General features: G+C 36.6%; 1 protein-coding gene across 2 annotated transcripts; it reads right to left on the reverse strand.

Annotated features, from left to right (window-relative positions):
• Positions 1 to 359: 359 nt before the first annotated feature.
• Positions 360 to 25,668, reverse strand: UBXN2B (UBX domain protein 2B). Of its 2 annotated transcripts, XM_004768790.3 has the most exons (8): positions 25,544 to 25,668; positions 19,571 to 19,674; positions 16,310 to 16,460; positions 14,422 to 14,505; positions 13,489 to 13,598; positions 10,035 to 10,172; positions 5,674 to 5,835; positions 360 to 4,707 (listed from the first exon to the last, which is right to left on the reverse strand). In XM_004768790.3, exons 1-8 carry the CDS (start codon positions 25,622 to 25,624, stop codon positions 4,545 to 4,547), a joined length of 993 nt encoding a protein of 330 aa, XP_004768847.1. In that variant the 5' UTR covers positions 25,625 to 25,668; the 3' UTR covers positions 360 to 4,544. The 2 variants fall into 2 exon arrangements, with proteins under 2 accessions (XP_004768847.1, XP_012920179.1); XM_013064725.2 differs by lacking the exon at positions 10,035 to 10,172.
• Between the last annotated feature and the right edge of the window lie 902 nt (positions 25,669 to 26,570).

Genomic DNA, 26,570 nt, shown 5'->3' on the forward strand with positions numbered 1-26,570 from the left:
TTAAGGCAAGAAAAGCCACTGTCTTAAATATGATTATGTTGCTACCCATACTAATTTTTGTGTGCTGTGTGGGGAGACACACACACACACACACACACACACACACACACAGAGTTATACATATGTACCGAGGCTCCTTTTATAAATCATTTCCTTGGAGTTAAAAGACAGTTTAACTTAAAATTGTACAGAAGATGACACAAAATATTTCTTAGCCTTTATGACAACGTTGGACACATACATGATATGTTAATTTGTATCACTGAACAGGGACAAAAAACTCCTTAAGGGGAAAATAATGACGTACTTTACCAACACATGTTGAGACAAGGTTTTCAGAAATCCACTGTGGCAAAAACTTAAGAAAAATCTGCACCTTTATTTTGGTGGAATTAAAAAGAGCAAGAGTAACAGGAAATAGAGATAACATTGCTACAATTCAGTTCTTTTCAAAAAGATGCATCACAAGAAATTAAACCACAGGTAATGTTATTCATGCTTTAAAATAATCCATTAAGTCCTTCAAATAAAACTGCAAATCAAGGAAATTTTGAAAAGGATTTTCAATGACTTTCAGTGAACATGTTCTTTATTGGTAAAGCAGACACTTAAGACTTTCTGATTACATAGGTCATGCAAAACAATTGACCTCACACATGGTTGTCTACCTGCTCATTGTAACATAATCTTTTTGGGATGATTATAAATTTCATAAGTTACAGTGACTGCAAGAGTATAAAGAATTCAGGAAAATGACTCTAATGAAGCAAAACACTACGTAGTACATGTGAAAGTGTTATTCTGAATGTTTAATTCTCCCTCCTAATATAAATCTCTACATTTGGAAGACTATCATATACAAAAATGGCAGTCGTTTTTGTATGTGCGTCTATAGGCACTCCATCTAAATGATAAAAAGAAACTATAGGAGTAACATTTCAAATACTTTTAAAGGGTGTGGTTAATCCCTTCACCACATTTTGTTAATCCAAAATAGGGCACTGCCCTTTTATTTAAAATGTTCGTTTGTTTGAATAGTGTATTTCCTAAGGAAGATGATTTTGCTCCTATGAAAATGTAGTTTATACCTGGTAACATTTTAAACTGTTATTATTTATATAATCTCCAAGTTGTCAATTGGTGGAGAGGTGCATGGCTTCCTGTTATTAGGAATAATCTTCTCACTCTTCTCACTGAGAACAAGTTTCTCTGCGGTGGTGAGATCAACACTTCCATCCTGTGGGAGTTCTGAGAGCATTGCCAGTAGGAAAACCTCTACCATGGGCCAGTTCACCTCCTTGAAATAAGCAGAGCCCCCAGAGAAAGTGAACTCCAAATCTCCTATTGGCACATTCAAGTTAAGTGGCAGTGTATAGGCATAGTAGACTTTCCCAGATACCTGGATAGGGGCACTGCTGGAACAAACACCTAAAAATGAGAGGATAGCTTTGGGATGAGACAGTGGGTAGAGGTTGGAAGAATTTTTAGGATGGCAGAGAGGCAGGACTGCCTTGAACACTGCTAGCAGATCTATGGATGTTAATGCTAGTGAGGGCTGGAGAAAGAAAGGAGCATGGGAGAGAGCACCTAAATTGCCACGGAGATTATGCAAATTGTCGTAAACAGACTGTAAGAAGAAAATGGGACATTAAAGGTGCTGCCAACGAGGACTTGGTAGAAATGAGGACTTAGTCGGCAACGAGGAACGTGCTGTTGGAAAGTGAAGGAAAAGAGATTCTGGTTATATAGTGGCAAGAAGCTTAGCTGCAATGTGTCTGCAGTTGTGTGGAAAGCAAGTTGTAAGGGATAAACTTAAGACATTCAGTTGAAGAGACTTCTAAGCAAAGTGTGCAAGGTGCAGAATGGTTTCTTCTTGCTGGTTATAGTACAACGTGAGTAGAGATAGACAAATTGAGGAAAGAACTGTTAAATATAAAGAAAACAGGACTCAATGACTTGGAAATTCTTGGCCTATCCAAAGGACAAAAGACATTCCAATTAAGGGATTTGCTGTCAGGGACCCTCGGCCCTAGGGAGAGATGAGGGTGCTGCTATACAACCTTTGGTTAACACCGGAGGAAGGCCCGAGTTTTCTGTCACACCACAGATCCTTGAAGAGACACAGGGTGTGACTCAAAGATCCTCCCAGCCTTCGCAGAAGAAGCCAAAAAGAGAGATGAAATTACCTATGAATGCTTTGCTCCAGGGCCTCTGGTTTAAGAGCTGAATCCCCCTAATAGGCACACAAGATCCCCAAGTTTCTGGAGAATGTTAAACCAGCAGACCCTGCTATCTTAAGTTGACAAGGATGGAGATGGTTTGAAATGAAAGACAGCGGGACTTCCCACAAGTCCATAGTTAAGAAACAAGCTGATAAAACTACTCAGCGGCGAACCACTGCTGCCTTTCATGAAAGAGGAAGGAGGACTCTGAGAGGCCATCACAAGCCCAGGAGATAGTGCTCCAGACCACAGAGATGTGACACCTAATGGAGTGTGCGTAGCTCCTTTTCTCATTCCACTGTTTGAACAGGAATGTCTATAAACCCCATTCTATGCCAGTCCTACCATTATATTTGGGAGGAGATAACTGTTTTTCTAGGGTCACAGGTACAGAGATGGAGAGGAATTGTGTCCCAGGAATCATATTCAGACCCTCACTCATACTTGATTTAGATGATTTACATGAAGTTTGGGACTTTTGAGCTGGTGAGATTCAGATAAGGTTTTGCACTTTGATGCTATAACGGGTTGACACTTTTGAGCACCTTTGGATGGGGTGACCTTATGTCAATCTTTAGGGCAGCAGTGGACTGCGGTAGTCAGAAAGGCCTCCAAAATACTCATGTTCTAATCCCCATACCTGTAAATTTGTGACCTTACACAGGAAAAGGATTTTGCCAATGTGATTAAGTTAAGCATTTTGAGATGAGATTTTTCTGTAATTATCACAAGGGTCCTTGTAAGAGGAAGGCAGGAGAAGTACAGTAGGTGGTAAAAGATGTAAGGACAGAAGCAGAGATTGGAGGGATGAGCTCGAGTGAAGAGATGAGGAGAGCCTTGGAAGAGGCCAGGAACGGAGTCACCCCTGGAGCCTCCAGAAACCTGTGGTATGTCACTTTGCATGGTAAAAGGGACATTAAAGAGGCAGCTAAGATTACTACAGACCTGATGACAGGCAGGTAATCTGGAACTAATGGTGGGCCCAATCCAATAACGAGTCCTTAAAAGCAGAGAACTTTTCCTGGCTGTTGTCAAAGAGATGTGATGACAGAGAAGGGTCAGAATGTAATATTACTGGCTTTGAAGATGGGAAGGGGGCCACAGGCCAAGGAACGCAGGTGGCCCCTAGGAGCTGGAAACACGAGGAAATGATTCTCCCCTAGGGCCTCTCAGAGGGAATACAGCCTTGTCAATGCCTTATCTTAGCCAGTGAGACCCACGTTGGACATCCAACTTACAGAATTATTAAAATAATAAATTTCTGCTATTTTAAGCCACTAAGTTTAGAGTAATTTGTTACAGCAGCTACAGAAACCCCACCAGGTGTGGTGACCAAAGGTGAAATGGTATCTGGGAGGGAGAAAAAGCCTTTCTATCATTCCTGATATAGCCTACTTCATATAGGAAATACCTGGCTTTGGCAGAAATGCAAATATTTTTGCTGGTAATTCTTTAGATCCAGTCTGGCTGACAGAATTTACATTTCTGAATTTGTACACTCATTTTGCCCTGGAGTAGAGTACATTCTGGATTGAACACTTAGAACAGTGTTCAGTATAAATAGTGGGTCCCTTAGAAAAATGTGTTGCATAAATAAATGAAGGTGATCAAGGCAGGCTCTGGGACGGATTGTAATTACTCTATTTTAAAGTGCTCTTTAACGGATGTTCTCAAGAACTGCTGACCTTTCTGTCCTTGTTTCTGGCTTATGATGGTCATAGTTCTGTAAAATACAAGGCCAAACCGTATTTTTTGACACTAGTACAAGGCCAAACCGTATTTTTTGACACTAGTAATACAGCTAAATCAGTAAGTAAAAAGGACGCATACAATCTTAATAGGAGAAATAATTATATGATCAACATATTTCAGAATCAGAATATAGATACTTTTCGGTATATATCACAGAAAAAATTCCAATTTGATCAGAGGATTTCTTGATGGCTGTTGATCGATGCACCATCAAGAAACTTCAGTGCAAATTTTACCAAACACATTTATCAAAATGGGGTTCTGTTCATTTCCTCTGCAAACAAATGTTGTTACATTAACCCAGACCACGTAACAAATTGGTTTGCCTGAATATTTACAAGCTATCAACATAAACCAGCCCTGCAACTAAAAATTCAAACATATTTATCTCAAAACCTATTCCTGGTTCAAATTCATCTAGGCTAAGGCTGGAAGACAGGATAAGAATAAAACTGAAATTTATCTGTATAAATAATAAAAATAGTTTGTTTTCTTAATGCTCTAAGTATTTTCCTTATTATTATGGCACATTATCTTTCCTACATGCTACTTGCATGGATAGGAGCAGTATTATTTTAGTTGCTGGAGTATCACAGTGTTAAGAATATCTGCTTCTTGTAGTGTCAGGCTTTCATCTGTTAGCTCTTTATTTGGAAATGAAGTCACAAGAATAAAGTCAAGAGTCGCAAATTCAGGACGGGACTGTATAATAAAGTCCCGGACATCCAGGATCCTGAAGAAATAAGATAAAAATAATTTGTGATATGAAAGTTTTATTTTCATGAAGCCTTTAGCTAACATTAGATGATAGCAATATAAATCACAATTCTAATTCTTATTTAAATGTGTTGTAATTTTTAAAATTTACATTATTTCAATGGATGGATTTATATTAGATTACAGATAAAATGTGAGCTTTAACTCTGGAGTGTAGCTTATATTTACTTTTTCTGTAAACAGAGACAATCTTTAGATGAGTTATGCATAAAATAAATGTCAACAATGTTATTATACTAAAAGTGCAGGTTCTACTTCTTTCAGAGTATAAAATATCTTGGCAGCAGGTGACCCAAAAAAAGGTACCCCAGAATGGCCTGTGTCAAGTTCAGTCTATAACTATGAAAGGTTTAAATCATAAAGACAATTTTTAAAAATTATCCTTTTTTAAAGACCTTCACATATGCCTAGCAATTCAACTCAGATTTTAAATATATCCCTTAAGGAAAAAATGAAATTGGTACATTATTAGTACAACAAATGTATAAATGAATGTTAAAATGACATTTTAAAAAGTTTAAGTACCTGACCAAAAAAAAAAATAAAGTACTTGACAATTATACTTTATCTACATTACAAATTTATATTGTGAAGAGTAAGCTAAGGTAGAAAATTCCAATCAGAATTATCATAATTCTTAAATGATTAAAGTCCAAATAAGGTTTCATTATATTTACAGTATTAAGCCAAGTTTGATCCCACTTCACATGGTTTTAGCAACAGTGCAAAAGTGCAACTTTTAACAATCTAATTTTTGAATAACTGAATTTGCATTAGTATGTTCAAATGCTAAGTATTTCACACAGCTATTATGCTTTTGAAGTATTTTTTTCTCTCAAAAACTTAAGAAGTATTCTTCATTACTCACTCACATAGTTTTATAAAGATAAGTGACCATGTGCTAAATCACAAATGAGCTTACCTGTGTGTACTATTGAATCTTTGTATCAAACGACTCCCATCTGCTAATCTGATTTGAATTTTTGTTGTTGGCACAGAATCATCAATAAGAACAACCGCATTAAGTATTGACTTATCCTCCTCTTCTGGGGATGAAGGCGTACTGACTATTTCAGGGGTAAGGCTAAGAAAGAAGAACGCGAATCTGAATACATCAGATGCATACACATCTGAATACATAAGATTCAACAAACTGAAGATGATGGAGTAACCACTGAAATCCATCGCTGATTCTCAAGTGTTCCTACCTATGACTTCTGGACCAGGAAAAACATGGCCTCCTTTGAGTCTCCCATACTTCTTCTAACTTCTTTTGTTATATTAAAATTCTTTTGTAGCCTATGATTCTATTTAGCTTATCCAATCTCTTTCAAAAGCTTAACTTTGTGTTCTTTCCTCCCTTATCCCTTTGAAATTCTATGAAGCTGTTTAACACAACAATCTTTACTCAGAAATCTGTGCAACTCTGAGTTAATGTCAAAGAATGACTATGAGGACAGGCAGGCTTGGTTTCAAATCCCAGCTATGTCAACTGCATAAACTTTTAGTAAATTAATCTCTCTGAGTTCCAATTTTATCATGTATAAAATGGGGAGGGGAAATAATATGATGTTATGTAGGTTTGTTATTATCAGTAAGTCCCACAGTGCCTACAATAATATTTCAACAGGTGCCAGCTATTTTTGTACATATCAACACTAAACTACTGGCTTAAACTTACCTAATATTACTTAAAAACATCTGATGTATGTAGTTACTGCTTTATAAAAGAGAAGTAATTTCTATGTGCTAGTGAGGAATGAAGTTTTATATATGGTGATAGATTTATTTTTTAAAAGGTTTTATCTTAGAGAGTGCACACAGGCTGGGGAGTAAGGGAGGGACAAGCAAACTCTACAGTGAGCACAGAGTCCAACACAGGGCTTGATCCCAGGACCCTGAGATCACGACTTGAGCCAAAATCAAGAGTTGGACGCTTAACCAACTGAGCCAACCAGATGCCCCTACGGTAACTAGTTTATCATGAAACTTATTTGATAGGGCATCTTACCATTGGAACTTGATTACTAATGACCTTAGCACCACTTTATCTTAGTGACTTCTAATACTAGCAGAATGAACTGTAATTGTAAACTGAAAGTCATTGTCAAAAAAAAATCCTTTTGGATTAAGAAACGAGAACAAATTAAAAACAAATTTAGCCAAATTCTTTATAGACATTTGTCAAATCTTAATCTTCTCTAAGTTACCTAAAAGGATTATTTAATAGTCTTAATGTCTATTTTTTCCAAATACTGAGTTTCAGATGGCATCCTACAGATTATTTTCTTTCGAAAAAAGTAAGAACATATTTATTAGCATATAAGTTCTAGGAGCATTCTTTGCTCATCTTGACTCTTATTCCCACCAATATATTCTCAAAATATACAGTAAGGTAGAAAAATTAACTTGTACTTATTGCTAACACTCCCCCTTTCTTCAGTTTTTTCTTAATACATATTTTAGAATCAACTTCAGAATATATATGATAAAAACATAAAAAAGAAAATGATGATTTGCAATCATTGATCAGGTAGTCTTAAGGAATTTTCTTTCGAGTTTGGAACTGAGGACTTAAACCCCTGACCAGCAAGATGATTCACTATGCCAAGGGTCCGTGTCCCTTACACAGGGAGAGGTACAAAAACCAAAGGGAAGGTACACTAAATGCAAAGAACTTCAATCTTCCTCTGCCTCACTGAAACTAGGTGTATACATCATCATCACCATCATTATCATCCTCATCACTACCACCATCACAGCCACCACCATGTTTATCAGTTCATTTAAATCATGGTATGAATGAGGGAATCGTGACTTAATAATTAACAGCAAGGATCCAGAAGCCTGATTCCAGGATTCTGACTCAGCCACTTGCTAGATATGTGACCCTGGGCAAGTCACTTAACACCGAGTTTCTTCATCTGCAAAACAGACAACTTGGCAGCACAGTTGCAAAGATTAAGTTAGGGCAAGTCACTTAACACCGAGTTTCTTCATCTGCAAAACAGACAACTTGGCAGCACAGTTGCAAAGATTAAGTTAATGAGGACATAGAAGCATTTCAAACAATGCTTTTATATAGTTGAAACTTCCTAAAAGGCAGCTATTAGCATTGTAATTCCTATCCTAACAACAACTAGGGAGGGAAAAGTTATCTCTATTAGATGAGATGAGTCAGATGCGGTTTCTGTACTTTGATGCTTTCTATTTAAAACAGATTCTGACAAAAAGAAAGTACCAAGTAAGGATACTAAGTAAGGAAAGCTCTTTTATGTGTTTCTTTATAAGATGTGTGTATGTCAAAATGAAATTATATGGAATAATAACATTTGAGGACAGGAATATATTTTCAAGATAGGTTAGGCCAACCATATCATTTTAAAGGAAAAGAACAGAGTCAGAGAGACTGAAAGACAGGCTCAGAGCCACAGAGATAGGCGGCTGAGCAAGTTGGTTAGTGAGCAATGTATAAAAACACATTTTAAAAAATTACAATAACTTTACTATTTAGCCTTCAAAGTTATACCTGCTTACTACTTAAAACTTTCTCCTTATTCTCCTTAACTGATCAAAATACAATGACATTTTCAAAATACTGTTTGTATGTTTCAAGTATCATATTAAAAGAATTTTTAAAAAGAGGGAATTGATAAAACAAACTTTCTAGACAGACTGGAGGACAGGACATAGGGTGGTTGTAAGAAGAGTGAGTCCCGTGGTCAGGAAGATAAACATCTTCTAATTTAAGAGAGGGCAGTAAAGATGGATTTAATAAACTTTGAGGCTAAGAGGAATATATTGGAAAAGTAATTCTTGTCAGGCTCCATTTTCTCAGGAAAGCTGGAAGCAAAAAGAAATCTGCTGAGATGAGGGCAGGGAACATTTGGGATCAGCCCTTCGAGAGTGGGAGAGGCACAGTTCGCATTCTTAGCATGGGGTACGAACATCCCCAACAGCACTGAACAGCACAGGGGCAGACAAATCCAATGGCTGAACAGTAAGGCAAGGAGCTGCAGAACTGTTGGGATAAGAAAATGAAGCAAATGCAAGAAGGAAGGGGTTAGGCTTTAGAGAAGAGGACCCTTAAGGGTCCAGGGATCAAGATGAAGTCAAAACTCAGGCTTAGTGGCCAGAATGGGTGAGTGGCAAACGGAATCTTTTGGACTGCACAGTGTGAGAAACAGGAAGCGACTGTTCTTAAACAGAGACATTTGCTTCCTCTCGCGATCTGTATCATCATATGCACAAGCTCAAAGCCTACAGCAACAGTCTACTCGTTAGCCCTGCTTATCAAAAATGATTCTGTAATTTTCTAAGTATGTAGGGCTCTATTCCAGCTCCCTGAGCTCATTTTTATGCAGTTGTACCATTTATTGTGCCACTGTACATCTGCAGTTTTGTCCCTATGATTTGCTTGTTCCTATGATACTACATGAAAGATCTGGGTAGAATTTTTATTGCATTTAGGTTTACCCCACAATTATTTGTAATATTGCAGTAAAAAATTAAGTTAGTTTCTATCTGTGTAATGTTCTGTTTGCAATAAGATTGCCAGCTATGGAAGACAATGGAATTATTTCCATTTCTGTTCTGTTTGCTTCTTTTTAATTACTTTTCTGTTCAGTAGTTGCCTGGAAATCTTGGTAAATGAGCCATTTCAGTAAGTTACTTTCTGAACACATGAAGGTTTTGTTAAGTGTTTTATGTGCTGGTTTTCTCTAACTTGATATTCTGATATTCTGATTTCCCTAACTTAAGTACTCTGAAAACAACCAACTTCAGCACATTGCTCTTGCTGCAATTACTTATGACAGACAGGCATGCTTATAGCTGTGATCAAAGATGCCTATTGTTCAGTCTCATCAAGAACCTTTAACAATTTCCCCTTTTGAACCCATGTAATCAGAAAGAGCCAGGATGGCACAATGGTAAAAAGCAGTGTGTGAATCTGAATCCCACAAAATAACTGCTCGCTAGTTCAATCACCTAGGGCACAGTACTGCATTAGCGAATGAAGTAATCACAGGATCTACATCCAAGAATTGTGAAGATTAAGTGAGTTAGTATATGTTTAAAGTACCTACAAGGCCAGGAATGTGATAACTGCTACTGAAGTATTCGGTACTAACATTATCACTAGATTTGCATATCTAATTCCATCAGCAAGGTCTTCAGGGTTCCTGTTTTAATTTTTACTTTCTAGGTTATTTTGCTTTTTTGATTCTCAAAGAAAAGTCACACTGAGTAAAGACAAGTATTTTTCTCACTTTAGGGTTTTACCTTCCAAGTTTTTGTCCTTCTCCACTAAAAGCCTTGAACCTCAATCTAGGTTTTATGTACTCTTGATCCTGATGGTCCTCCATATCCAAATTCACGTGGCCACCATGAACAAGCCGCTGAAGCTCCAAGGGAATCTCTCTTTTAAAAAGGGGAAAAGGTTTTAGTTAATGTAAAAAAAAATTAATCTACACTACTGACATTACTATAATCAAGTTGTGAGCTATACTGGAAAACAGCACCTTTTGCTTAAATTATAATTTGAAAATTTCCATGATGATTGATTAGTCCCTATAGATATTTTCTTCTTCAAGTTGTATCAAATTATGATACCTCTAACTTTGCTTTCCTTTTCCAAAATTGCTTTGGCTATTTAAGGTCTTTTGTCATTCCATACAATTCTAGGATTATCTGTTGTAGTTCTGTGAAAAATGCTGTTGGTATTTTGATAGGGACTGTATGGTAGTACAGATATTTTCACAAAATTTGTTCTTCCAACCCATGAGCATGGAATGTCTTTCCATTTCTTTGTGTCATCTGAGGTATCACCTCATACCTGTCAGAATGGCTAAAATCAAAAACACAGGAGGTAAGTGTTGATGAGGATGAGGAGAAAAAGGAACCCTCTTGCATTGTTGGTGGGAATGCAGACAGGTACAGTCACTGTAGAAAATAGTACGGAGGTTCCTCAAAAAGTTAAAGTCACTACCTTATGATCCAGCAATTACACTCCTGGGTATTTACACAAAAAATACAAGAACACTAATGCAAAGGGATGACATGCATCCCTGTATTTATAGCAGCATTATTTACAACAGCCAAAATATGAAAGCAGCCCGTGTCTGTTTGATGAATGGAAAAGATTTGCTACACACACACACACGCACACACACACAAGAATATTATTCAGCCATAAAAAAGAATGAAATCTTGCCATTTGCAATGACATGGATGGAACCAGTGTATAATACTAAGCAAAATAAATCAGTCAGTCAAAGAAAGACAAATACCATATGATTTCACTCATATGTGGAATTTAAGAAACAAATGAGCAAAGGAAAAAAAAGAGAGACAGATCAAGAAACAGATTCTTAACTACAGAGAACAAACTCATGGTTATCTTAGGGATGGGTGTGGGGGAATGGGTTAAATAGGTGAGGGGATTAAGGACTGCCCTTGTCCTGATGAGCACTCAGTGATGCACAGAATCATTAAATCACTATATTGTATATCTAAAATGAATATAACACTGTATGTTAACTATACTGGAATTATAATTTTTAAAAAAGTTGCATCACCTCATTCCTATATAGGGACGTTTTGCTGTCACAATGATCTTGGGAGGGCTTTTAGCATTTAGAAAGCCAAACTGCAAGATAGCAATTTATACCTAAATAAGCACTAGAAAATTCCTATAAGGACATAATAGTTAATACTGATATTTATTTCTAAACTCTGTGGAAGAAATTTTGAAAATGGATAGGTGGTCTTTGATCGTTGTGAGATTCAAGAGAGCCATTCAGGGTTGTGTCATTCAGGGTTGTGATCCAGCTACAGGAAGTGCTGCCACTGGGATTCATCTTGCCTAATTAAGTCTTGTCTTGGGTTCCATAGAACCACTGAATGCCCTGCCAGAGTTGTGCCTGGATGACACCAGTGTCTGTAATGTCTGATCCTAAAACTTAAAGCTTAGAGTCTGTTTTCCAAAGAAGCAAAATACCTTTTTTTGGTGGGGGGGGCATTTTATTAATACACTCAAAATTTTCAGGAATACGTGTACCATATAAACTGAGAGAAGACTGCACTTTGTTTTGTTTGGAACATTATCAACATTATCAAGTCCCTGACTGCAACACCACTGACAGTAATTACGTTGCCAACCTCACATACCTCATTTTTTATGTTTTTATGTTTGTCACATTTTCTTGAGAAAGGCTGGACTGCACATAGGTGCAAACTATCTTATTACTTTTATTATGCTCTGGTGTGGCCAGACCAAAGCATTTATAAACTGAAATACATAAAATTTTATGATAAATTATTTTATTTCAATATATTTAAGATGAAATTTTTATCTTTTTTTGGGAAGATACTACTCATGGACAGATTATATTATCTATGAGTTCTTCGAGGACAGTGAAGATGGTGTTACTCAATATTTGTCATAAGTACAGGGCAGTGATTCTACAGTTGACAACCACTGTCTGACTTCAATCATTTTTTCAAGGAATCTTTTCAAAAATTGTTCTTGATCATAATTTATACTTCAGGATATAGTAAAAAAACAAAACAAAAACAAATCCTCTTTTAGGACACCAGGACTGCTTGGACACTGCCCACAAAGATTATGGTTTATTTTCATTTAAGAATAAATGAGTTTTGATCTACATTATAATACAACCATCATCAATACGCTCTTGTCTACTAACATCTTGAAATAAGCATCAATTCCAACAGCAGTGCTGATCTTCCCTTAGCAGATGAACAAACACCTCCCTTAACCAGTCTCTCCCAGCTCTTCCCAGTGACTGCAGGTTTCCAAGTCCACGACACCGACTTAAACTATTATCTCCTTATATTTACCACCACAGCATACTGCCTCCTAGGACAGCTTCCCACCTTTCTCAAATGACTTCAGCATATTGCTTATAGCATTTCTTGCCATTTTTTGGTATCTTGGCCTTATCTTTGTAGAATTCAAATCCAGATTTTATGCTACTGTTTCACCTCCACTGCACTTCAGCTACTCTCCTTGGATATATTTGCATCACATGGAAGTGTCCCAGCATCAGTTCCTGAATGGAGTATAACCTTCTACTCCAGTCCCTTCACTGCTTCTTAAAATCTCCAGTTCATCATCAACCTTCTGTTTGGTTGTATTTCTACTTAGGAATGATTGCATTGTCAGCCAGTGAAAGCATGATGCAGAAAAGCTTTTATAATCCTAACAAAATCACTGGATTTTTCATCATCTAGCAAGAAGAGCTGAGCTATGATGTTCTTTCCATCGGTCAGAGCACTGTAAATCTAGTTGACTTTCACAAATCATAACTTCAAAATAACCTGAAATCTTCAGCCAGCAGTCATGCCACTTTAAAAAATTTCTAATATAATGTGCTGAATTTCAGGCACACACACAATGAAAGGCATTCTGTTAACAGTGAGTGGGACAGTGGCTCAGTGGGGAGGCAGCTACAGGCTAATCAACTGTATTGGTTTATTACATGAAGATGTTTCTTCTCAGAATGGACCATTGCTTGATCATATTTTGAAAGTAACCAGTGTCAACTGCCCCCTCCATCAAATTAAGAACCAAAGACTTATGAATAGCAACATGTCCTTTAGATACTTAAAAATACTCTTCCCCCGCAGCAATCACTTATAAAATACATTCCAGTATCTTAAGAAAAAAAGTCCCCCCGTAAGTAACAAATAGAATACAAGTAAAATATCTTACCCTCTTTTAACAGACTCCAGAAATTGAGCATTTGGTGGGTCATTATAAGGTCTCAGTTCTCCATCATCTAAACTGAAACCATTGCTCCATAGTTTAAGCAAAATCTGAACCTTTTGAAGATAGGAAAAAAGATAAAGAAATAAAGGAATCCACCTGCATCAAGTAATTTTAAGCTTCAAATCTTGTGTGGTATTTCACAACATATTCACAACATAAACCACTTACTTTATTTAAAATGCAGTGTTATTCATATTACTTTAGTTACTGTTAAAATAAGGATCCAAATGAAAGCAAGTGTATTTGTTCAGCAGATTTGTATGTGGCTTAACAAATCGACAATGGCTGAAATGCCAAAGCTAGATCCTGGCCTTGATGTACAATTATTCTGGTTCATTGAGAAAAATGAAAGCAATGAGAGCATCCAGGTGCTACTCCACATCCATTTTTCTCTTTCAACTGTACCTATATTCTTTTCTGCTACACAGGGCTTAAATATTTATGTCAAGGGGTAAGCCAGAATTTCAGTGACCCCCTAAGGCGAAAGTAAACATGTTTAAATGAAATTATAATTCCAAATTTTAAAACACAAAAACAAAGAATGATCTTAGGAGTTTCCCTGTTTACAACTCAGCTAATTCTCTGACAGTACACTACTTACATACTACTGTATGTAAATAAAGCTCATTCTGACAGTGAATCATATATTCTTTCAACATATAGAAGATATTTACAATTTAAGTGCAAGGCACAACTGAGGTGCAAAATATAAAACCTGAGACTAAAGCTTACACATTAGTCATTTTAAAATCCATATTTCAAAAAATAACAGAAAAATATATACAGATTATATTTATATCACTAATTTCTAAGTTTAAAAACAGTAATAACTAGAGGCAAATATCTAAAGCTTTTCATTTTGGTTACTGTACCTACATCTTGCAATTGATTTTCTCCATAGATGTATTCAGATCGCTTACAAAAGGAATTACCCAATCTGTATCCTCCACCTGTAAATGACTGAAATACACAGCAAATGAGTTAAAAATTCACTATGGTTTATAGGGCAAAATGTTATGATAATGTGTGATATATTTGAAAACCAGATCAACTACAATTAGCCAAACTAGCTTATACTTTCCAGGAAAATTTTATATTAAAATGAAGGTTTTATGTTACAGAGGGGTATACTCAAGGAAGAAACTATGTTTCTCCCCACAAAAACATTAGGGACTCCAAAGTTGAAATAATTTAGGCCATTCTTAAATTTAAAGATATAATCATATACCAAAATATATATTTTAAAGTATAAAGAGATTTTAAAAAGCTACCACTAATATTTTATGTTTTATAATAAATTTTATAATATTTTATGATGTTTTATCATAAAAATTATTTTTAAAACATATTTCACAAAGTAAGTAACATTTAAACAGTATAAAGGAAGAATTTTGTAAATAGGTATAAAGTACCCTGAAGTTACCTTTGGATGTGAGAAAATGACAGAACTGTAAACATACATGGTATCAATGTCAAACCCTGGTAAGAGGATGAAAAGACAAGCTACAATCTAGAAGAAAATATCTGTAATCCATATATTTGATAAAGGACTCAAAACTATTAAAATATATAAAGAATTCTCAAAATTCAACAGAACAATCCAATCTGAAAATAGGCCGAAGTCATTTTACTGAAAGGGATATGAAAGATAATGGAAAATAAACACAAGAAAAGATGTTCAATATCACTAGACATTAGGAACATGCAAATTAACATCACTGGCCATTAGGAAAATGCAAATTAAAACCGCAATGATTTATAACTACACACTTATCACAATAGCTAAAATTTAAAATACTGACAATACCAAATGCTGGCAAGAATGGAGAAATTGGATCTGTCACTCGCTACGGAAAAGAGATTGGCACTTTCTAAGAAACCAACATATACTTAGCAAATGACCCAGCAACTGGACTCTTGGGCATTTATCCCAGAGGAATGAAAACTAATATCCATACAAGAACCTGTATACGGTTGCTCACAGTGGCTTTATTTGTAAAAGTTCCAAACCGGAAACACCTCTAATATCCCTCAATAAGCAAATGGTTAAACCAATTGTGTGGTTCATCCATACCATGGAGGGCTATCAGGAATACAAAGAATGAACTACTGAGACACTCAGTAATTCTGATGACCTCCAGGGCATCAAGCTGAGTGGAAAAAGCCAATCCCTAAGGTCACATACTATATGATTCTATTTGTATAACATTCTTAATATTAAAAAAATCACAGAGATAGAGAACAGATTAAGGTAGCAAGAGGTTAAAGATGATGGGGAGAGGGCTGAGGGTATGACTAAAATGGGGTACACCATGAAGGAGATCTTTGTGATGACAGAACTGCATCTTGATTGAGTTGACAATTATACAAATCTTTGGATGTGAGAAAATGACAGAACTGTAAACATACACGGTATCAATGTCAAATCTTGGCTTTGATACTGGACTACAATTATGTTAGCTATAACTGTTAGAGGAAACTGGGTGAAAAATACACAGGACCTGTGTTCTTTCTGTAATTTCACATGAATCTATAATTATTAAAAAAAAAAGTAAATAGAAAGGTTTCACAGAGATGTAAAAACTGCTACAACTTTCAATCATTAATAGAAATGCTATAATCTTATAAAAACAGAGTAAATGCTTAAAATAGACATATATAGTTAGAAAAACAATGTCTACAAATAATATAAAAATCTATAGAGAATACATCTATATATCTATATCTATATATATAAAATTTAGTTTTTAAATTTAGCACTTACCTTAGATTTGTTATCACCAGAGGCTCTTGTGGCTTCATTCAGAGGGACAGCCCCATGTTCTCTTGCCTCTTTGAAAAGTTCATTCACAATTTTTCCAGTTGAAGGTCGAACTATATGTAATCCACTGTATTCATGTTCACTTGAATAGAACCTTTAAACATTAAAGTTCATGAACAGAAACTTAGAAAACAAACATAACTCCTTTAAATTAAAAGGCTACAGAGTCTTAGGGAGTAACTTTATTTAAAAAGAGCCATGTGAATCATGAGAGATTATGGACTCTGAAAAACAATCTGAGGGGTTTGAAATGGCGGGAGGGGGTGGGAGGTTGGGGTACCAGGTGGTGGGTATTATAGAGGGCACGGATTACATGGAGCACTGGGTGTGGTGAAAAAATAATGAATACTGTTTTTCTGAAAATAAATAAATAAATTTAAAAAAAAAAGCCAATGTGGTAGGCAGTAGATGATCTGACATTTGATGAGAAGCTGCTAAGGTGGCAGATGGATTTTGGAAAGTTCTGAGGATATGATTAGGTGAAAGTGGAGAAAAAAATAAGTGCCTTTTAACATAGACACAAAATTTAAGTAGTAATAAACTATTGTTTCTTACATTGTTTCTTTAGTGAGACTAAAATTGAATGCTCAAGTTCTTAATAAAAAAATTCTTTATTCTTTTTTGTACATGACATAAAAGTGAATTAATAAAGTTAAAAGTTTGATGCAAAAAAAAAAAAAAAGCCATATGGGGGCGGCGCCTGGGTGGCTCAGTGGGTTAAAGCCTCTTCCATAGGCTCAGGTCGTGGTCCCACTGTCCTAGGGTCGAGCCCCTGCATCGGGCTCCCTGCTCGGTGGGAGGCCTGCTTCTCCTTCCCCTACTCCCCTTGCTTGTGCTCCCTCTCTCCCTGTGTCTCTCTCTGTCACATAAATAAATAAAATCTTAAAAAAAAAAAAAAAGAACAGAGATATATCTATGTCTAGAATCAAAGCTTTATCACTATATAGTTTTTATCACAAAATTTACATTTAAAAAACACATAGTGGTGTTCCAGTGCCTTCTACACAAATACAACTCCCCTTGGCTTTCAAGGTTGTCCATAATGTGGCTGCATCTAGGACTGGCTACATAATTTGTGGGGCCCACTGCCAAATGAAAATGAATGTCAATTAATAAATTTTATTTTATTTTTAAAAATTATTTATGTATTTTAGAGAGAGACAAAGAGCAGGGGGAGCAACAGTGGGGGAGAGAGAGAAAGAGAGAGAATTTCAAGCAGATTCTGCACTTAGCCCAGACTCCGACAGGGGCTCAATCCCACAACCTTGATATAATGACTTGTGATGAATTCAAGAGCCTGTGGCTCAACTGACTGAGCCATCCAGGTACCTCTCTAAATTTTAGATTATATAAGAAGCTAAGAGCAAACAACAAAAAGGTGGTAAGAATGCTCTGGATTGAGATTTAAAACAGGCATAATCAAGAGGAATGCATGGCCCTTGGTTAGATACCAAATCCAAAAAAGGCTTGAAGACATATCTGACTATGGACTACATATTAAATGATTTTATGAAATTACTGTTCATTTTCTAAGGTGTAATATGTTATCAGGGTTAAAAAGGGTATGTGCTTCTTCTTAGGAGATGCAAGCTGAAGTATTTAAGGATGAAGTATTATGATGGCTGCAATTTGCATTCAAATAATTGAGTAAAAGAGCACTTGCATGAATGTAATGTTGTAACATGCTAACAACTGGTGAATACAGGTGAAGCATATATTGCATATATTTATTGTACTAATCTTTTGATTACCTATGGGTCTGAAAACAAAAAGTTTGGGAAAAATTAATATTCTTTCTTCTCATTCAGGTCCAAAGAGGTATGTCATTTTTATCTCCCCTACAGAAAAAAGGAAGTGGAAAGTGACACACAAAAAAGAAGGATGATTTCTAGTGAATTTTTAAATTTCTGGTAAAAATGATAGACTTTCTGCGAATACGACGTAATGGAAAAATTCGAAATTTCTCCCCAGTAAGGAGATTTGCAGTATTAAAAAGACATTAATAGGGTGCCTGGGTGGCTCAGTTGATTAAGCTACTGCCTTTGGCTCAGGTCATGATCCTAGAGTCCCGGGATCGAGTCCCGCATCAGGGTCCCAGCTCCGTGGGGAGTCTACTTCTCCCTCTGACCTTCCCTCTCACACTCTCTCTCACTTTCTCTCTCTCAAATAAATAAAATCTTAAAAAAAAAAGACATTAATGAAAATATTCCTAAAAACAAGAAAATTCATTTTAATAAAGTATACCTGGCTCTTGAATCCTCATTGCTGGTTCTTTTACTAGTTCGGGTATTTTAACAATAACAAATACTATACAGAGATCACTTATTAGATGTGTCATCATTTAGTGAAAACATAGACAGGTTCTTGAAGTTCTAGATTCTTCTTCTTTTTTTTTTTTTTTCCAGATTATATTTATTTATTTGAGAGAGTGAGAGAGAGAGCCTGAGTCAGGGTGGGGGTTGGGGGATGGGCAGAAGAAGAGGGAGAAACAGGCTCCCCACCAAGGAGGGAGATGGATGTGGGGCTCAACCCCAGGACCCTGAGATCATGAATTTAGCAAAGATAGAGGCTTAACCGACTGAATCACCCAGGTGCCCCAGGTTCTAGATTCTTAAATGGAGGGCAAAAGGCACATAGGGGCTCCATGAGTGGGTTTTCAGAAACACAAATCCTTAAAAACAATTGACAAAATTGTGCATAAATGCTGTTTTGTGGGGAGAGGGGCTATAACTTTTGTCAGATCCTCAATGCATGCTATGATGCAAAAAGAACCACTGTGTCTAAGAAAAGTACTATTCAGTGTATGTGTCTTTATGATGTCCACCGAAGTATTAGGTATTTAAGATAACTTTTCTGTTTTTTTCTTTCTTTTTTAAGATACTACTTATTTGTCAGAGAAAGAGAGCACAAGCAGGGTGAGTGGCAGGGCAGAGGGAGAAGGAGGCTCCCCACTGAGCAAGGAGTCTGTTGTGAAACTCAAACCCAAGACCCTGAATCAAAGTCAGATGCTTAGCTAAGCCACCCAGGCATCCCAACTTTTCTGTTTCTTTTAGCTTTCTGACTACTACCATTTTAGGAGTATTATCTAAATAATATTTATTTTAGAAATCATAGTTTTAAAGAAAATTCCCAAGACCATTTAAAATAATTTAGAATTGGTGAACTAAAAAGAAATACAGTGTTTACAACCAAAACAAAACTTACCTTTGAGGTGGTGTTCGTGGGCTTTTAAAGACTGTAGCTTTAGGTCTATCAGATTTGGAAGATTTGCATTTCACTTCATCTTCATATAATTCTGCCAAGGCCAACTACAAAACAACAAATTTGTTATAAAGTGTAATAGTAGGACTAAGCTATTCTACAAAAGTAGATATTATGACTAGAACATTTGATTGTGTAGTATAAATTTCTAATGAGAAATAAAGGGTGCTGTTTCAGATGACCCTCTTCCAAAATAAAACCAATGTATCTCTCACTTGATAAAATTAACCAAAATACTGGAATATATTGAAGTTACAATAACTGCTTAATTATTTTCAATTAATTATTTAACTGTTTCAAAAACTGTATTTGGTAACAGATCATTTTGAAATTGAGCCTACAATTTTCCTAGAATTAAAAAAAAACAGTTGAAGATGTTTCACACTGTCAGCCTGCTCTCATCAAATCTCATAAAATTTTTTTCATTTAGCTGTTCGAGTTTTCAAAACCAAGCACATAAAATAATTTCAAAATTATTCTATTTAGAAGTCTACATGACACATAAATTTCATCAAGTATGGGAACATGAACTTTTAAAAATATAAGACAATGTATTACATATATGGTTTACATAAGTTGTAGAAAGTAATATTACCAAATTATGCATTCTAAATATATGGCTGGGTACCTTTAAAATGAAATAAATACAATACAGTTCTTGAAATTGGACTCTTGAAAAGTCATCCAAATATTTCAGCACTAAATTATTTTGTTCCATCTTGGACAATTCAAAAACTTCTCTCAATGCTCCCGTAATTGGCATGATCATAATTTCCAGAAAATCTTTTGGGAAAAAAAAATAACAAAAAACAAAATCCCCCCTAATAAACAGATAAAGTGCTCCTTCTAGAAATTCAAGAGATATGAAAACTACATCCAGGGCTTCTTTGCTTAGAAGGAAAAGAATTGGGACAAAGTCATTTCTTTGAAGATTCTATTAGGCAACTTTTAAAACATCCACACATGAAAAACAAAAACAAAAGAATTAATTTTCCTCCCTAATTTTTACTCTCTATCCCATTCCTATACACCTCCATCAACTTTTCATATTTCTCACATGGCAATTTTGTTAGAAATCCCAATTATGAAAGTGCTTTGTAATCTAAAAGAACTGAATTAAAATCCTAACTTGGGCTCCTATGGTGTGTCTTGGACATGTTATTTAACTTCTCTGAGCCATGGTTCCCTCATCTTTAAATGTCTGTTTAAAAAAATTATCCTAAAGTATCACTTTAAGTATCACAGAATGCATGTAAAGCACAAGGCAAGTGCTCTATTACTGGAAGATATTAAAAAATGTTTAACAATGACTATTATCAGTGTTTCATTTGCCTCAAGATTTCCTTCTTCAGTGTTATCTACATATTATAGTCTCTTCCCCACCCTAACCCCTTGAAAATGAAACAAAACAAAACAAATGAGACTGAGACAGACATTCTGCCTGACTACCTGAGTTCAACGTTTTCAGAAATTTTACCTCCTTGAAATCTGTTACAAACAGTATTCCTTTATGAAAGTTCCTCCTGAGCTGATTACTTCAGCTCTATGACTTACTTTTACGTGATTTCTAATCCCATCAATGGAAATGGTACCTATATTGCAAAGGCACTTCAGCCATCCTTCACAAAGCCTTTTCTAGTTTTCTTAACTAGATGATATTTCTTTCCTAACTCCTCATAGTATATGCTAGTCTATTATTAACATTTATATTAAACATTATATTATCATTGCTTACGTACTTTTCTCACTATTTTATCCCTCCTATTATAATTTAGGTTTCCTAGATTGTTTCTAATATAATACTTCATGGATACCCAACAAATTCATGATGAATTATGTAGATAATAAATAAACCTGCAGATTTTTAAAAATTTATTTGACAGCATGAGAGAACATAAACACAGGGAAGGGGAGGGGCAGAGGGAGAAGCAGAGTCTCAGATGAACAGGGAACTGGACTGACGTGAGGTTTGTTTGATCTGAAAGCAGACACTTAACCAGCTGAGCCACTCAGGCGCCCCAAGCTGTAGATTTTAAAGCTGAGATTACATCTTCTATATAGTTTATACCTTGTTTGTTTTTTGTTCAAGACTTGTACAAATCCTATCAATCAAGTAATTTTCTTCTGTAAAATAAATTAATAAAGCAAATAATGTGTTTTGATTGTATGAAATATAGATTAACAAAATATTATATATATTCACAAATTAGGAATATGGAGAAAGCTGTAATTGAGCAGGGAGTCCACCTAGTTGAAAAGGTCTTAGTTTTTAATGATGCATTACTAAGATGAAAATGAATGATATTTAGAGGGAAGGAATGCTGGGATTCATGATGTCCCTGCAGCATCATATGGTATAAATTCATCAGTAACTATTACAAAGAAATTCAATTTATATTAGTTGACACAGCAAAGATACCACAGAAGAGGAAACGATTATTTAAACTGATCAAAATAAACTAAAGTACTAGTTAAAATGTACAGAACAACAACTAAATATTAGTCAAATAAAGAGACAAGAATATGAGCACCGTGAAGTAATGAATCACTGTGAATTATCAGGACAGTGTGTCCTTTAGGTTAAACAGTTAGATTATGAAGCTATTTTGATTATGCAGGAGGAATAAAATACATAAGTACTGATGACCTTTGTTCTAGAATTCGAAATGTGAAGAACATGAAAAGAAACCTGAAAGCAAAGTAACTGAGAAGGAGAAAATCAAGTATATAGCAAAAGATATAAAACTACGGAATTCTCATTCCTAGAGTGACACCTGCCCAGAAGGTATTATACGGATTTTTAAAAAAATATAGAATAGCAACATCCGCGTCATCTGGGAACCTCTGAAAATGCAAATGCGCCAGCCTCACCCCAGACCAAATGAATGAAAACTCAGGTAGGGCCCTGCAATCTGTGCTGCATCAAGCCTTTCAGATGATTCTGATGCACGCTAAAATTGAGAACCAAGACTGTGGACTACTGATGTCCAACAGGAGTAGGATACTCGTGGCAATTGTAACACAGTATCAGACATTCTTATTCTTTTCTCACTTACAAAATGCCACTGTTTATTTCACCCCATCCTAACCCTAATAAGTACTGAAGTCTATCACTAATTACCTACCAATGCCAACTTGTATGGAAATATAGAATTAAAAACAGAAATCTTTTCCTTTTGATATTATTCTGGAGGAAAACTGGGACAGAAGCATATACTAAATATGTTAACCAACTACGAAACCCTTGAGTATAGATGGACTGAGGACAACCAGGAGAGAGAAAGGTCTCCGAAAACATTCAAAAAGACTAAAGAACACTTAGGTTTTTAGGGCGATCACTGTCACTAACAATACCATCCTAAGCCTTCCCATTGAATATTTACCAATTTGGGGGGATGAAGCGAGCTATGATCTGCTCTTGGTTTGATACCCACAGGAGATTTGTGCAGTTTGTAAGTCAGAGGCTCACAGTGCTGGGAGGCTTTCTGGGAGATAACCATCCATGTTCCTCCTGTGCTAAATGAGGAAATGTCTCCTGATTTAGATGCTGAAAAACCCTACACTGCCTAGCAGCAAAGATATACATACTCAGGGGGTATCTTTTGCTTGTTCCAATTAGTAAAATATCGCCCTTTTCCTCTATAATACTGTGAATGACTGACTCTTAGAGCAAGCTGTCCAGATAGAAGTACTTACTGAAAAGTATACTTACACATGGTAGATAAAACAGTAACAAGATAATCAAAGAGTAATCACTATTAAAAAAACTAGTCAGGGAGAAGAATATTATTCATTTCCTTTAAACCTACTCTATTTCTTTTAAACATACTTTATTTCTTCACACATCATCACTTTGGTTGTTTCCAGGTTTCTTAGCAAGTTCTTCAGATTCTTTTTAAATTCCAAAGGAAACATTACCAACACTTAAAGTATCTGATATCCAAATCACATCTATAAGAAATTAGTTGTCTATCTACCAACCTAACTACCAGAAGTAGATAAGTAATTAAAAACAAAACAAAAAAAAATCCCCAGGGCACCTGGGTGGCTCAGTCAGTTAAACGTCTGCCTTTAGCTCAGCTCATGATCCTGGGGTCCTGAGATCGAACCCCACAATGGGGTCCCTGGTCAGCAGGGAGCCTGCTTCTCCCTCTTCCATTAAATCTGCCTGTGCTTTCTCTCTCTCTGTCAAATAAATAAATAATATGAAAAAAAAAATCTGCATCCTCTAACTGATAGTGAAGAGGAAGGCATTCTTTCAAGGGACATTTACCAAAATATCTCCAACCATTAATCATATATTAATTTGCTGGATTAAGTCTGTAAATTTGCCAAGCATTAGGCAATCACTAGCTAAGCTGTTCTCATTTCTCACTTGAAAAGAATAGAATGAAATTAGACAAAGAATATGAAGTTATATAGTTTTAACAGATGAATTAGAATGGGCTAACCAGTTTAAAGTTACAGTATTTTTCTCCTTTAAAGAAAAGGAACCAAATATTTACCAAGCAACTATAGAGCCAGGATAATATGGGAGTGCATGGGTACTTTATGGACATTTCATCCTTGACACTACCAAGATCACCCCTAGTTTATAAATAAAGACACTGAGGATCAGAGAGGTTAAGACACTTCTCTTACATTCACAAGCCTACTAAGTGACAGGACCAAGATGCAAACAGAAGTTGAGTCTAACCAGAAACTCCATTTCTTCCCAACCTGCCATGTTCCCTCTTAGTGATGGTAGTCTTTCCATAGAAAAGATAAGGCAGATGGTAGCTTCCTATTTCTTGAATCTGTTTACTACTACTGAATTTACTTAAAAGCACTGGAATTATTCTGCATTCAATTCATCTTTTAACTGCCACTGAGCTCTCTATTCTTGACTTCTTCATTTTATGTACTGCTTAATTTGGCATTCAATCATACTCCACCTTAAGATGTTATGGTCAATATCATCATATATTATTTCTGCAAAAAACAGAAATGCCTTTACACTTCAATCCCCTTCCACAGTGTCCAGCACCAACTATACACTTGATGTCCTATTCATCTCTGCATTCCTGGAGTTTAGCAGTATGTTGCATGGCAGGTGGTCAAATCTTGTTCAGAGAAGTAGAATTAAAGGTGTAACTGTAACAGAACTTTTCTATCAGGACAGATTCGGTGTCATTTACTTTTAATTAATTACCCAGTTCCTTATGATTGTTTACTTGTTGATTTTATCAATGGTCTTATGAGACAGGGGAAAAAAAGCCTCAGTGAGCAAAGCAGCGTTAAGCATCTGAAAAAGCGAGATTTGCTGCATCCGTATTTAGCTCACTAATGTCACCATGAAATTTTATTTCGCTGTTTCTTTTGTGCAATGTTTCATAGACGGTAGCTTTGACAACTAGGCATGCAGCTGTAGGATGGAATACTTTAGCTCACACTTTTAAAAGGGAAAAGCTATCTGATAAAAAGGAACCATTTTTATATAAAAGCAATCCAGACAGAAACAGCATCCAAGACAAGAAAGAGCAAACCAGCCCACATTACTGCTTATAAAGTGATCCTCATTTCTCACGGGCACGGTAAAGCTTTCTTCTACAGTAAGTCTCCTAAGGAAGTACCAACCAGTGAACCATTCAACTGACCCCAACACAATGCCATTCTAAACGAACAGATGCTTCTTAAAATGCAAATCGGGTGGAGGGGGAATGAGACCGGGGCAAAAGAGAGTTGGGCTTTGGCACTTGTCTCCTCGAGAAGCACTGTTCCATGCACCGCCCTGAAGAGACCTGCGATGCCGGAGTCACAATTCAGTCCCCAGGTGGGGTCTGGCAAAGGCTCAGCCGAGGCCAGCAGCGGACTCCGACACGCACCCCTCCGCTCAGTCACCCGCCGCCGCGCCCCGCCCTCGGCCGGTCGTCCCACCTGCAGATCCCGCGCGCTCGGGGGCCGCGGCCCAGAAGACCTCTCCTGCTCCCCCGGTTCCGGGCCGCCACCTTCCGCCATCTTTCACCGGCTCGCCGGCGCCTGCGCCGACGCATCCTCCGCGCCTTCCGGGGTCGGTTGCCTAGCAACCGCGGGAGGGGTGGTGCCTACGTTCCCCCACTTCCCCACTTAAGGGGCGCGCGTCCCCGTCTTCCGGCGCCAGCCGTCCAGTTCTGTATCTCTCTTTTCCTTAAAGGAAACTGGCTCAGAAAATTTCACCTCAGGGACCGTCTACGTAAACCTTGTGCTCTCTTTTCAGCACGCCTGAAGGCACTGTAGGCCGCTCTAGAGGGCAGCGCAGACTTACAGGTTCTTAAAACTCAACAATGAAAGCATCTTCCGGATGCATCGTCTGATACAAATTGCAAACTTATTTTTCTAGTCTTGGCCAAATTCTCTCATCTTCCCTTCCAAAGACTGGGTGGGTGGTACGTCGCCGTCAATGCGTGAACTGGTGTTGAGGATGGAAAACATCGTTAAAGCTCTTTGTAATCAGAGCTGGAGATTGGTTAAGCCCTCTCCATTAATCTGAGATTTGTTTAAACTCCTGCCTTATTCTAGGCATTTTTATGTCTCTGCGATGTAAAGGTTGAAAGAGGAGCCCTGGTCACTACAAAGCTCACAATCTAGTGGGGAAAAGAGAGATGTAAAAGATAATAAAATTCAATTTGCAAGAGAGCTTTGCATTAAATGTTATGAATGAGATGTGGGGTGTGAAAGAGGATATTCTTTTGGTGCCTGCTGGGTGCAGGATGCTAGGTGCATTCCTTGTGTGATCTCATCTATCTCCCTGTTAGTTAAGCATTGCTATTACCGTGTTATACCCAAGGAAATCAGATGATAAGTAACAGCTAGATTCACCTGTTGTGAATGGCAGTACCAGATACCAAGCCTGGCATTTGTTGTCCCAGGCTTCTTCTTCTTCTTTTTTTTTTTTTTTTAAGATTTTATTTATTTATTTGACAGA

Source organism: Mustela putorius, unplaced genomic scaffold, assembly GCF_011764305.1.
Source record: "Mustela putorius furo isolate JIRA1106 unplaced genomic scaffold, ASM1176430v1.1 tig00000151_pilon_pilon_pilon, whole genome shotgun sequence".
Lineage (NCBI taxonomy): Eukaryota > Metazoa > Chordata > Mammalia > Carnivora > Mustelidae > Mustela > Mustela putorius.